Source organism: Oncorhynchus nerka, linkage group LG10 (genome assembly GCF_034236695.1).
Source record: "Oncorhynchus nerka isolate Pitt River linkage group LG10, Oner_Uvic_2.0, whole genome shotgun sequence".
In the NCBI taxonomy this organism is placed as follows: Eukaryota; Metazoa; Chordata; class Actinopteri; order Salmoniformes; family Salmonidae; genus Oncorhynchus; species Oncorhynchus nerka.
The window spans coordinates 9,761,994-9,775,064 of NC_088405.1; the positions used below are offsets into that span (position 1 = coordinate 9,761,994).

At 43.5% G+C, this 13,071-nt stretch overlaps 1 protein-coding gene across 2 annotated transcripts in view; it reads right to left on the bottom strand.

Moving 5' to 3' along the window:
• Nucleotides 1-9,079: 9,079 nt before the first annotated feature.
• The window catches only part of sec31b (SEC31 homolog B, COPII coat complex component), a 35,472-nt gene continuing 31,480 nt past the window's right edge, over nucleotides 9,080-13,071 (bottom strand). For both annotated transcript variants that reach the window (XM_065022988.1, XM_065022987.1), the window contains exon 25: nucleotides 9,080-10,665. In XM_065022988.1, coding sequence (XP_064879060.1) covers nucleotides 10,486-10,665 — 180 coding nt within the window. In that variant the 3' untranslated portion in view covers nucleotides 9,080-10,485. The remainder of the gene's footprint in view (nucleotides 10,666-13,071) is intronic.

The following is a 13,071-nucleotide window of genomic DNA, read 5'->3' on the forward strand; positions in this document are numbered from 1 at the left end:
CTTAAGTATCAAAAGTAAAAGTACCAATAATACAAAATTCCTTATATAAATTCCTTATATACAGCCAGGGTCACACGCCAACACTCAGACATAATTTAAAACAAAGCATTTGTGTTTAGTGAGTCCACCAGATCAGAGGCAGTATGGATGACCAGGGATGTTCTCTGTTTAATGAGTCCTCCAGATCAGAGGCAGTATGGATGACCAGGGATGTCCTCCAGATCAGAGGCAGTAGGGATGACCAGGGATGTTCTCTGTTTAGTGAGTCCACCAGATCAGAGGCAGTATGGATGACCAGGGATGTTCTCTGTTTAGTGAGTCCACCAGATCAGAGGCAGTATGGATGACCAGGGATGTTGTCTGTTTAGTGAGTCCTCCAGATCAGAGGCAGTATGGATGACCAGGGATGTTCTCTGTTTAGTGAGTCCACCAGATCAGGGATGTTCTCTGTTTAGTGAGTCCAGATCAGAGGCAGTATGGATGACCAGGGATGTTCTCTGTTTAGTGAGTCCACCAGATCAGAGGCAGTATGGATGACCAGGGATGTTCTCTGTTTAGTGAGTCCACCAGATCAGAGGCAGTATGGATGACCAGGGATGTTCTCTGTTTAGTGAGTCCACCAGATCAGAGGCAGTATGGATGACCAGGGATGTTCTCTTGATAAGTGTGCGAATTGGACCATTTTCTATCCTGCTAAGCATTTAAAATGTAACGAGTACTTTTGGGTGTCAGGGAATATGTATGGAGTAAAAAGTACATACTTTTCTTTAGGAATGTTGTGAAGTAAAAGTAAAAGTTGTTAAAAATATAAATAATAAAGTACCCCAATAAACAACTTAAGTAGTACTTTAAAGTATGTTTTTACTTAAGTACTTTTCACCACTGCAGGATAGCTACTGGGTGTGCAGACTTTTGTTCAAGCCCTGCTCTAACCACATTGTAGCCTAAACATCAGCTGCTCAACAGGACCTTGATAAGCAGACTTGGGTGTTTCAGGGATAGATCAAAAGTCAAGCCTGAACAGAAGCTCTCCAGATGGAGGGTTGACCACATGTTGACAACATGTGACTAAGAGTGCAGGTCTACTTTGTGGAGGTTAAGTGCCTTGATCAATGGCACAACGGCCTACAGGGGATCAGACACCATGTCAAACACCGTGCCATCAGCTCAGGGATTCGATACAGCAACCTTTTGGTTACTGACACAATGCTCTAACCACTGGGCTAGTTGCTAAGGGCTTGTAAGTAAGCATTTCACGGTAAGGTCTACCTACACCTGTTGTATTCAGCATTTCACTGTAAGGTCTACCTACACCTGTTGTATTCAGCATTTCACGGTAAGGTCTACCTACACCTGTTGTATTCAGCATTTCACAGTAAGGTCTACCTACACCTGTTGTATTCAGCATTTCACGGTAAGGTCTACCTACACCTGTTGTATTCAGCATTTCACGGTAAGGTCTACCTACACCTGTTGTATTCAGCATTTCACGGTAAGGTCTACCTGTTGTATTCAGCATTTCACGGTAAGGTCTACCTACACCTGTTGTATTCAGCATTTCACTGTAAGGTCTACCTACACCTGTTGTATTCAGCATTTCACTGTAAGGTCTACCTACACCTGTTGTATTCAGCATTTCACGGTAAGGTCTACCTACACCTGTTGTATTCAGCATTTCACTATAAGGTCTACTACACCTGTTGTATTCAGCATTTCACGGTAAGATCTACCTACACCTGTTGTATTCAGCATTTCACGGTAAGGTCTACCTACACCTGTTGTATTCAGCATTTCACTGTAAGGTCTACCTACACCTGTTGTATTCAGCATTTCACTGTAAGGTCTACCTACACCTGTTGTATTCAGCATTTCACTGTAAGGTCTACCTACACCTGTTGTATTCAGCATTTCACTGTAAGGTCTACCTACACCTGTTGTATTCAGCATTTCACTGTAAGGTCTACCTACACCTGTTGTATTCAGCATTTCACGGTAAGGTCTACCTACACCTGTTGTATTCAGCATTTCACGGTAAGGTCTACCTACACCTGTTGTATTCAGCATTTCACGGTAAGGTCTACCTACACCTGTTGTATTCAGCATTTCACGGTAAGGTCTACCTACACCTGTTGTATTCAGCATTTCACGGTAAGGTCTACCTACACCTGTTGTATTCAGCATTTCACTGTAAGGTCTACCTACACCTGTTGTATTCAGCATTTCACGGTAAGGTCTACCTACACCTGTTGTATTCAGCATTTCACTATAAGGTCTACTACACCTGTTGTATTCAGCATTTCACGGTAAGATCTACCTACACCTGTTGTATTCAGCATTTCACGGTAAGGTCTACCTACACCTGTTGTATTCAGCATTTCACTGTAAGGTCTACCTACACCTGTTGTATTCAGCATTTCACTGTAAGGTCTACCTACACCTGTTGTATTCAGCATTTCACTGTAAGGTCTACCTACACCTGTTGTATTCAGCATTTCACTGTAAGGTCTACCTACACCTGTTGTATTCAGCATTTCACTGTAAGGTCTACCTACACCTGTTGTATTCAGCATTTCACGGTAAGGTCTACCTACACCTGTTGTATTCAGCATTTCACGGTAAGGTCTACCTACACCTGTTGTATTCAGCATTTCACGGTAAGGTCTACCTACACCTGTTGTATTCAGCATTTCACGGTAAGGTCTACCTGTTGTATTCAGCATTTCACGGTAAGGTCTACCTACACCTGTTGTATTCAGCATTTCACGGTAAGGTCTACCTTTCACACCTGTTTCAGCATTTCACGGTAAGGTCTACCTACACCTGTTGTATTCAGCATTTCACGGTAAGGTCTACCTACACCTGTTGTATTCAGCATTTCACGGTAAGGTCTACCTACACCTGTTGTATTCAGCATTTCACAGTAAGGTCTACTACACCTGTTGTATTCAGCATTTCACGGTAAGGTCTACCTGTTGTATTCAGCATTTCACTGTAAGGTCTACCTACACCTGTTGTATTCAGCATTTCATGGTAAGGTCTACCTACACCTGTTGTATTCAGCATTTCACGGTAAGGTCTACCTACACCTGTTGTATTCAGCATTTCACGGTAAGGTCTACCTGTTGTATTCAGCATTTCACGGTAAGGTCTACCTACACCTGTTGTATTCAGCATTTCACGGTAAGGTCTACCTACACCTGTTGTATTCAGCATTTCACGGTAAGGTCTACCTACACCTGTTGTATTCAGCATTTCACGGTAAGGTCTACCTACACCTGTTGTATTCAGCATTTCACGGTAAGGTCTACCTACACCTGTTGTATTCAGCATTTCACGGTAAGATCTACCTACACCTGTTGTATTCAGCATTTCACGGTAAGGTCTACCTACACCTGTTGTATTCAGCATTTCACTGTAAGGTCTACCTACACCTGTTGTATTCAGCATTTCACTGTAAGGTCTACCTACACCTGTTGTATTCAGCATTTCACGGTAAGGTCTACCTACACCTGTTGTATTCAGCATTTCACGGTAAGGTCTACCTACACCTGTTGTATTCAGCATTTCACTGTAAGATCTACCTACACCTGTTGTATTCAGCATTTCACGGTAAGGTCTACCTGTTGTATTCAGCATTTCACGGTAAGGTCTACCTACACCTGTTGTATTCAGCATTTCACGGTAAGGTCTACCTGTTGTATTCAGCATTTCACGGTAAGATCTACCTACACCTGTTGTATTCAGCATTTCACGGTAAGGTCTACCTACACCTGTTGTATTCAGCATTTCACGGTAAGGTCTACCTACACCTGTTGTATTCAGCATTTCACAGTAAGGTCTACCTACACCTGTTGTATTCAGCATTTCACGGTAAGGTCTACCTACACCTGTTGTATTCAGCATTTCACTGTAAGGTCTACTACACCTGTTGTATTCAGCATTTCACGATAAGGTCTACCTGTTGTATTCAGCATTTCACTGTAAGGTCTACCTACACCTGTTGTATTCAGCATTTCATGGTAAGGTCTACCTACACCTGTTGTATTCAGCATTTCACGGTAAGGTCTACCTACACCTGTTGTATTCAGCATTTCACGGTAAGGTCTACCTGTTGTATTCAGCATTTCACGGTAAGGTCTACCTACACCTGTTGTATTCAGCATTTCACGGTAAGGTCTACCTACACCTGTTGTATTCAGCATTTCACGGTAAGGTCTATTCAGCATTTCACGGTACACCTGTTGTATTCAGCATTTCACGGTAAGGTCTACCTACACCTGTTGTATTCAGCATTTCACGGTAAGGTCTACCTACACCTGTTGTATTCAGCATTTCACGGTAAGATCTACCTACACCTGTTGTATTCAGCATTTCACGGTAAGGTCTACCTACACCTGTTGTATTCAGCATTTCACTGTAAGGTCTACCTACACCTGTTGTATTCAGCATTTCACTGTAAGGTCTACCTACACCTGTTGTATTCAGCATTTCACGGTAAGGTCTACCTACACCTGTTGTATTCAGCATTTCACGGTAAGGTCTACCTACACCTGTTGTATTCAGCATTTCACTGTAAGATCTACCTACACCTGTTGTATTCAGCATTTCACGGTAAGGTCTACCTGTTGTATTCAGCATTTCACGGTAAGGTCTACCTACACCTGTTGTATTCAGCATTTCACGGTAAGGTCATTCAGCATTTCACGGTAAGATCTACCTACACCTGTTGTATTCAGCATTTCACGGTAAGGTCTACCTACACCTGTTGTATTCAGCATTTCACGGTAAGGTCTACCTACACCTGTTGTATTCAGCATTTCACTGTAAGGTCTACCTACACCTGTTGTATTCAGCATTTCACGGTAAGGTCTACCTACACCTGTTGTATTCAGCATTTCACTGTAAGGTCTACCTACACCTGTTGTATTCAGCATTTCACTGTAAGGTCTACCTACACCTGTTGTATTCAGCATTTCACGGTAAGGTCTACCTACACCTGTTGTATTCAGCATTTCACTGTAAGGTCTACCTACACCTGTTGTATTCAGCATTTCACTACTACCTACACCTGTTGTATTCAGCATTTCACGGTAAGGTCTACCTACACCTGTTGTATTCAGCATTTCACTGTAAGGTCTACCTACACCTGTTGTATTCAGCATTTCACGGTAAGGTCTACCTACACCTGTTGTATTCAGCATTTCACGGTAAGGTCTACCTGTTGTATTCAGCATTTCACGGTAAGATCTACCTACACCTGTTGTATTCAGCATTTCACGGTAAGGTCTACCTACACCTGTTGTATTCAGCATTTCACTGTAAGGTCTACCTACACCTGTTGTATTCAGCATTTCACGGTAAGATCTACCTACACCTGTTGTATTCAGCATTTCACTGTAAGGTCTACCTACACCTGTTGTATTCAGCATTTCACTAAGGTCTACCTACACCTGTTGTGTTCAGCATTTCACTGTAAGGTCTACCTACACCTGTTGTATTCAGCATTTCACTGTAAGGTCTACCTACACCTGTTGTATTCAGCATTTCACTGTAAGGTCTACCTACACCTGTTGTATTCAGCATTTCACTGTAAGGTCTACCTACACCTGTTGTATTCAGCATTTCACTGTAAGGTCTACTACACCTGTTGTATTCAGCATTTCACTGTATACACCTGTTGTATTCAGCATTTCACTGTAAGGTCTACCTACACCTGTTGTATTCAGCATTTCACTGTAAGGTCTACCTACACCTGTTGTATTCAGCATTTCACTGTAAGGTCTACCTACACCTGTTGTATTTAGCATTTCACGGTAAGGTCTACTACACCTGTTGTATTCAGCATTTCACTGTAAGGTCTACTACATTTTTATTTGATTACTTAACAGATCCACGGCTGTTCTATCTTTGTCTTTGAGGCCAAAGCTCTCAGTAAATTGCAAGTGAAGGGTTTCCCTAAAACTCAAAGCTGGCTAGAGCTCTAGGAATCCTGTCTGGGTGGGACTATGAATGTAGATATAAACTGCTCCCCAAATGGCACTCTATTGCCAATATAGTGCTTAACTTGACCAGGGCCCTCTTTTCAAAAGTAGTGCAATATATAGGGAATATGGAGCCATTTGGGATATATCCCATATGACTCTGACACACCCCAACAACAAATTAAGACTGTGTTCACTTCCCATTGGTGAATGTAGGATAATTACATATGCATTGTGTTTGATGGAGGTTATGGTTACATCACCTTGTCAAGAAGAGGTTACTTTAGGTCATAATGGCACTAGGGCGGTTCACCTGGTAAAATCACCCGCACAACAGGTTACGTCGTCTGATTCAACACAACCAATCAGCAGCAGTTCTTCAACATGTGTTCCCCTCTGACCAATCCTACGACATGCCTGCAAATTGAGTGAAAACCTTAGCACGGCATCACGTCTGAAGTAAAATAAAAAAACAATCCAACCTATAAATTACGGTCATTCCTATATGAGCTCATTGGGACGTCCCTACCCTAAACCCGAACTTTACCTATAATTTACATTTCCCTTGGATGACAGTGGCACAGATGGAACAATGAGCCAGATCTTTCACTGGCTGTATAAATGTGAAGAAACCGGTTGGCGTTTCCACTCACTACCAAATATGGTGATAAGAGGAACCCCAATAGCCGGCTGTGGGAGAAGATGGAGCCAGATGGATTTTGGCCTACAATCTGCAAATTTTCTCATCGATGAAACATTTGATCTCCATACGGTTTTCTGTTTCCAAAGCTAGAGTCTGTAACAAACATAGTAGATGTAGATTTTACGCTTTGCCAAATGTTTTAAAAAATTGCGTTGTTTAGGAGTGCAATAGCGAATTTTGTTATTGTACACGTACTCTTCAGAGTAGGCGTTCCCTTAACAGAAATATGCAAATAAACTCTAGAACATGCCAATAGGATCTCACTACCTCGTGCTTGGCTCTGCCCACCCCCTTCCTTGTTCTGCCCACTATGATTAATTTGCTCCCACTGGAAAGGACAGGCTCTGGTATATCTTGGGTTAGTTATAGAAATCTTTGATAGTGGGGTGACGTGTTCCCACCTTAAAACCTCCAGCTTTGTTGTATGGCTATAGCTGAGTTTTGGCGCCACCTACCTGGCAAGACACAACATGACAAGGCAGAACATTCGTAGTATCACGGTCTCGTAATTGGGTGATTCTGCAACTACGGGCATTTCCATGTCCTCAGGTCAATTTTGGAGATTTTATTTAAAAAATATATATATATATATATTCCTTATATGTTAAGTTCACACTACAAGCGGTTCCACACCGCTGCCTGGTTCCACACTGGTTGGTTCCATGCTGTTGGTCCGCTCCATACTCACCACTCAGTTCAGCCTGACCTGCTGTTATTAAGTCTCTCGTGCCATTCATTCATTCGCCTTCTCTCCTGTAGGCCCACATGTACATCAGCCTACTCTGCTGAGGAATCAACCTTACACAATCATAAATCCCTTGATACACTTTCTGCACTAAACATTGACACGTCCTTATTTATACAAGTCTGAATTATTATTATTTTATTTCAAAACAAAATTATATACAGCAAAGGATGGCAATGTAAGCATCAATGGATTGGATAAATATTTTTGTGCAACAAATAATGAGCACTGGGTGAGGTACTTCAATGTCTTCTGTTGCCACATGATGTTCTCTGTTCGCTCTCTCTGGCCAACCTGTTTAACGGACTGACATCTCTTCAACCAACCTATAGTACAGAACTAAAGTAATACACAACAGGGTGTAACATAGTAAATTACATGACCAAAAGTATGTGGACATCCATTTCTTGAACATCTCATTCCAAAATCATGGGCATTAATATGGAGTTGGTCCCTCCTTCGCTGCTATAACAGCCTCCACTCTTCTGGGAAGGCTTTCCACTAGATGTTGGAACATTGCTGCAATAACAGCCTCCACTCTTCTGGGAAGGCTTTCCACTAGATGTTGGAACATTGCTGCTATAACAGCCTCCACTCTTCTGGGAAGGCTTTCCACTAGATGTTGGAACATTGCTGCAATAACAGCCTCCACTCTTCTGGGAAGGCCTTCCACTAGATGTTGGAACATTGCTGCTATAACAGCCTCCACTCTTCTGGGAAGGCCTTCCACTAGATGTTGGAACATTGCTGCTATAACAGCCTCCACTCTTCTGGGAAGGCTTTCCACTAGATGTTGGAACATTGCTGTAGGGACTTGCTTCCATTTAGCCACAGGAGCATTAGAGAGGTCGGGCACTGATGTTGGGCGATTAGGCCTGGTGTTTGATGGAGTTGAGGTCAGGGCTCTGTGCAGGCCAGTCAAGTTCTCCCACACCGATCTCGACAAAACATTTCTGTATGGACCTCGCTTTGTGCACGGGGGCATTGTTATCATGCTGAAACAGGAAAGGGCCTTCCCCAAACTGTTGCCACAATGTTGGAAGCACAGAATGTTATTGTATGCTGTAGCATTAAGATTTCCCTTTACTGGAACTAAGGGGCCCGAACCCTGAAAAACAGCCCCAGACCATTATACCTCCTCCACCAAACTTTACAGTTGGCACTATGCAGTAGGACAGGTAGCGTTCTCCTGGCATCCGCCAAACTCAGATTCGTCTGTCGGACTGCCAGATGGTGAAGCGTGATTCATCCCTCTAGAGAAGGCGTTTCCACTGCTCCAGCTCTCAAACATTTGATTTAGCACATTAGATCTCGACTAATATTAAGTACATACGTAATCATAGGCCACTCCCAGTGAGAACAAAACACTAGAATGGATTAGCTTTGGTGTGATCATTTTTTGTGCACAACCCCCCTGAAAAAGAACAAGGTGGCGTGGGAAGGTCGTTTCTATGGCTACGCACAATTAGAAACTAAATATAGGATGCAACAGGTCACATAAGAAATGTCTAATTCCTTATTAAAACAGGGGTAATGTACTAATTCATGATTAAAAATGGGGAAATACTCATTAATTATTAAAACAGGGACATCGTCAACAACAAAAAAAATAGGGGGAGTGTAACTTACTCAACACTTACAATTCACAAAAATATTTCAAGAGATTTATTCATGGGTTTCTTTGCCATAATTCATATTTCAGTGGATAACTGCCACGTTCTTCAATCAGCATGAAATGTCAAGTGTAACCACTGTTTACAGTGGTGTGCTCATTACAGTTTATACACAACAGAAGCCAGCACACTATAAACAGGGGGCGAAGCTAACAACCAGAACACACACAGTTCTCATACAGTATCTCAATCACACAAGCTAGCTGACAGCAGTGGGCCGCTCTATAGTGACTGTAACGGGGACTGACTATAAAAAAAACATCCAGCAACTCCACAAGAATCATCAAATTACATTCTGTTGTTGCATAGCTCTGGACCAGGGCGTAATGTGCAGGCTCTGACACAGCTCTGAGTCAACAAGCTGCACGTAACACCCTGGATCAGAGCTAGTCGTTGCAGTGCTTTGGCCTGAAAACATAACAAAGTAAGAGATGGCACACTGGTCTGTAGAGCCCACTGGTCTGTAGAACCCACTGGTCTGTAGAACCCACTGGTCTGTAGAGCCCACTGGTCTGTAGAGCACACTGGTCTGTCAGTGAAAAGTAACAATTTCAGCACTGTGGTACAGTATGCATTACAAAAGTGTATATAACTCATTCACTCTTCCTAACTATTGTAAAAATCAGCTGGACGTTGTGTGGTTTGTTAAGGAAAGATGAGGTAGGAAGGTGGACAAAAACAACCTCGCTCTCCAAAGTCTTCCCTTAGTTGGATGTGTTACCATGTTAAGAACGACTGACAGCCAGAGAATCCAAGCCCACATTGTTCAGAGACATTTGCGTATATCTTTCTCCACTCTCAAACACATGACATTAAAATCCTCAGCTATCTTTACAATCCTCCCACACCAGTAACCCCCACCTCTTTAATATTTAACATCAGGTATCTTCCCATCGAAAAGCTAAAAGGACTCAACTTCTTTAATACTATTGGGTGTTTTGCTGTTGATAACCACCACAGTGACTCGTCTTCTCAGAGAGAAGAACACCTCTCGTCATCAGCCAAGTCAGAAACCTTTCTATGAGTTGGCTTTAGTCAAGTGAAAACCACACATCTGCAATCATGTTTTTTTCTTCTTTATCAAAGCACATTTCAACAGCTGAAAAATAAATATCTAATCTATAACATTGTGATCCATCCATATGATAACACTGAAGGCTGTTTTATCTTGGTGTGTTTTTGAGTGTTCCAAATGGCACTCTACTCCCTATATAGAGCACTACTTTTGACAAGAGCCCTCGGGGGCCCTCATAGACCCCTCGGGGCCCTCATAAATCATAGGGCCCACGGGGCCCGTAAAGAGCCCATAGGGTCTGGTCAAAAGTAGAGCATTATAGGAAATAAGGTTTATTCTAGAAGCCTGCCTTGGTGTGGGATCAGTGGTCAGACGCCCAGCTTGTTGGCGATGGTCATGACCACTTTGAGGATGGGCATGAAGGCTTGGATCTCGCTGAAGTTGCTGCTGGTGACCACAGCAGTGTGGACCTCTAGGCCACGCTGGTAGTTCTGGCCCGCCACACAGCGACTGATCTCATGTAAACCCCCCAGGATGTTGTTAGACAGCTACAGGATGAGGGGAGAATTTAAAGTTACTATAGGCATGTACACATTTCCTTTGGGTCTGTTATGTAGTGGAGTAACTTGACTGGGTCTGTTATGGAGTGGACTAACATGACTGGGTCTGTTATGTAGTGGAGCACCATGACTGGGTCTGTTATGTAGTGGAGCACCATGACTGGGTCTGTTATGTAGTGGACTAACTTGACTGGGTCTGTTATGGAGTGGAGCACCATGACTGGGTCTGTTATGTAGTGGAGCACCATGACTGGGTCTGTTATGTAGTGGAGCACCATGACTGGGTCTGTTATGGAGTGGAGCACCATGACTGGGTCTGTTATGGAGTGGACTAACATGACTGGGTCTGTTATGTAGTGGAGCACCATGACTGGGTCTGTTATGTAGTGGAGCACCATGACTGGGTCTGTTATGTAGTGGAGCACCATGACTGGGTCTGTTATGTAGTGGAGCACCATGACTGGGTCTGTTATGGAGTGGAGCACCATGACTGGGTCTGTTATGTAGTGGAGCACCATGACTGGGTCTGTTATGGAGTGGAGCACCATGACTGGGTCTGTTATGGAGTGGAGCACCATGACTGGGTCTGTTATGGAGTGGAGCACCATGACTGGGTCTGTTATGGAGTGGAGCACCATGACTGGGTCTGTTATGGAGTGGAGCACCATGACTGGGTCTGTTATGTAGTGGAGCACCATGACTGGGTCTGTTATGTAGTGGAGCACCATGACTGGGTCTGTTATGTAGTGGAGCACCATTGCTGGGTCTGTTATGTAGTGGAGCACCATGACTGGGTCTGTTATGGAGTGGACTAACTTGACTGGGTCTGTTATGGAGTGGAGCACCATGACTGGGTCTGTTATGGAGTGGAGCACCATGACTGGGTCTGTTATGGAGTGGAGCACCATGACTGGGTCTGTTATGGAGTGGAGCACCATGACTGGGTCTGTTATGGAGTGGAGCACCATGACTGGGTCTGTTATGGAGTGGAGCACCATGACTGGGGTCTGTTATGGAGTGGAGCACCATGACTGGGTCTGTTATGGAGTGGAGCACCATGACTGGGTCTGTTATGTAGTGGAGCACCATGACTGGGTCTGTTATGTAGTGGACACCATGACTGGGTCTGTTATGGAGTGGACTAACATGACTGGGTCTGTTATGGAGTGGACTAACTTGACTGGGTCTGTTATGGAGTGGAGCACCATGACTGGGTCTGTTATGTAATGGAGCACCATGACTGGGTCTGTTATGGAGTTGACTAACTTGACTGGGTCTGTTATGGAGTGGAGCACCATGACTGGGTCTGTTATGGAGTGGACTAACTTGACTGGGTCTGTTATGGAGTGGAGCACCATGACTGGGTCTGTTATGTAATGGAGCACCATGACTGGGTCTGTTATGGAGTTGACTAACTTGACTGGGTCTGTTATGTAGTGGAGCACCATGACTGGGTCTGTTATGGAGTGGAGCACCATGACTGGGTCTGTTATGGAGTGGAGCACCATGACTGGGTCTGTTATGGAGTGGAGCACCATGACTGGGTCTGTTATGTAGTGGAGCACCATGACTGGGTCTGTTATGGAGTGGAGCACCATGACTGGGTCTGTTATGGAGTGGAGCACCATGACTGGGTCTGTTATGGAGTGGAGCACCTTGACTGGGTCTGTTATGGAGTGGAGTAACATGACTGGGTCTGTTATGGAGTGGAGCACCTTGACTGGGTCTGTTATGGAGTGGACTAACTTGACTGGATTAAAATGAGAACTAACTGACATCATGGTACAGGAGTCGCGTTAATACAGAATTGTGTGATTTTGACGCAGAAAAGAAAGAAGATAAAACGAATAAGAAATATCTTGCTGCGTTTTGTACAGCAAATCTAAAATGCTTCTTATTGTAATTTCTGCTCTGCATCAGACTAATTTTGTGCTTCAGTTGCACTTCTCCCCTCAGATGAGACTTCAGGAAACGGCATTCTATCAGCAGACAGCGCTCTGACTGATGTGTAGCTACTTTTCCGTGTAGCCAACTTTTCTCTGGTTAAATACAAGATTAACTTCAAGCAAAACATTGGGAAATGTAGCTGGCTACATTCTCTCTCTATGCTAAACAGAAATATGATGGCCATGCATCGCTTTTGCAAAAAAAAAAGACAGTGCTTTTTAATTGTAAACTCATTTACTTGTGTGGCTGCCAGCCAAATGGAGTTCCACTTCTGTTGTCATCTGATGAAAACGAAGCTATTTTCTGCCAGAATGTGTTGCACTAATGTATTTTCTGTGAAGGAAAACTATAGTTACATGTCCCTGATCACTCTATTGAAGCAAAAAAAACTAAAAACAGCCGACTTTCAATATAAAACGCAGGTGAAATGTTTTAAAAACACAGATT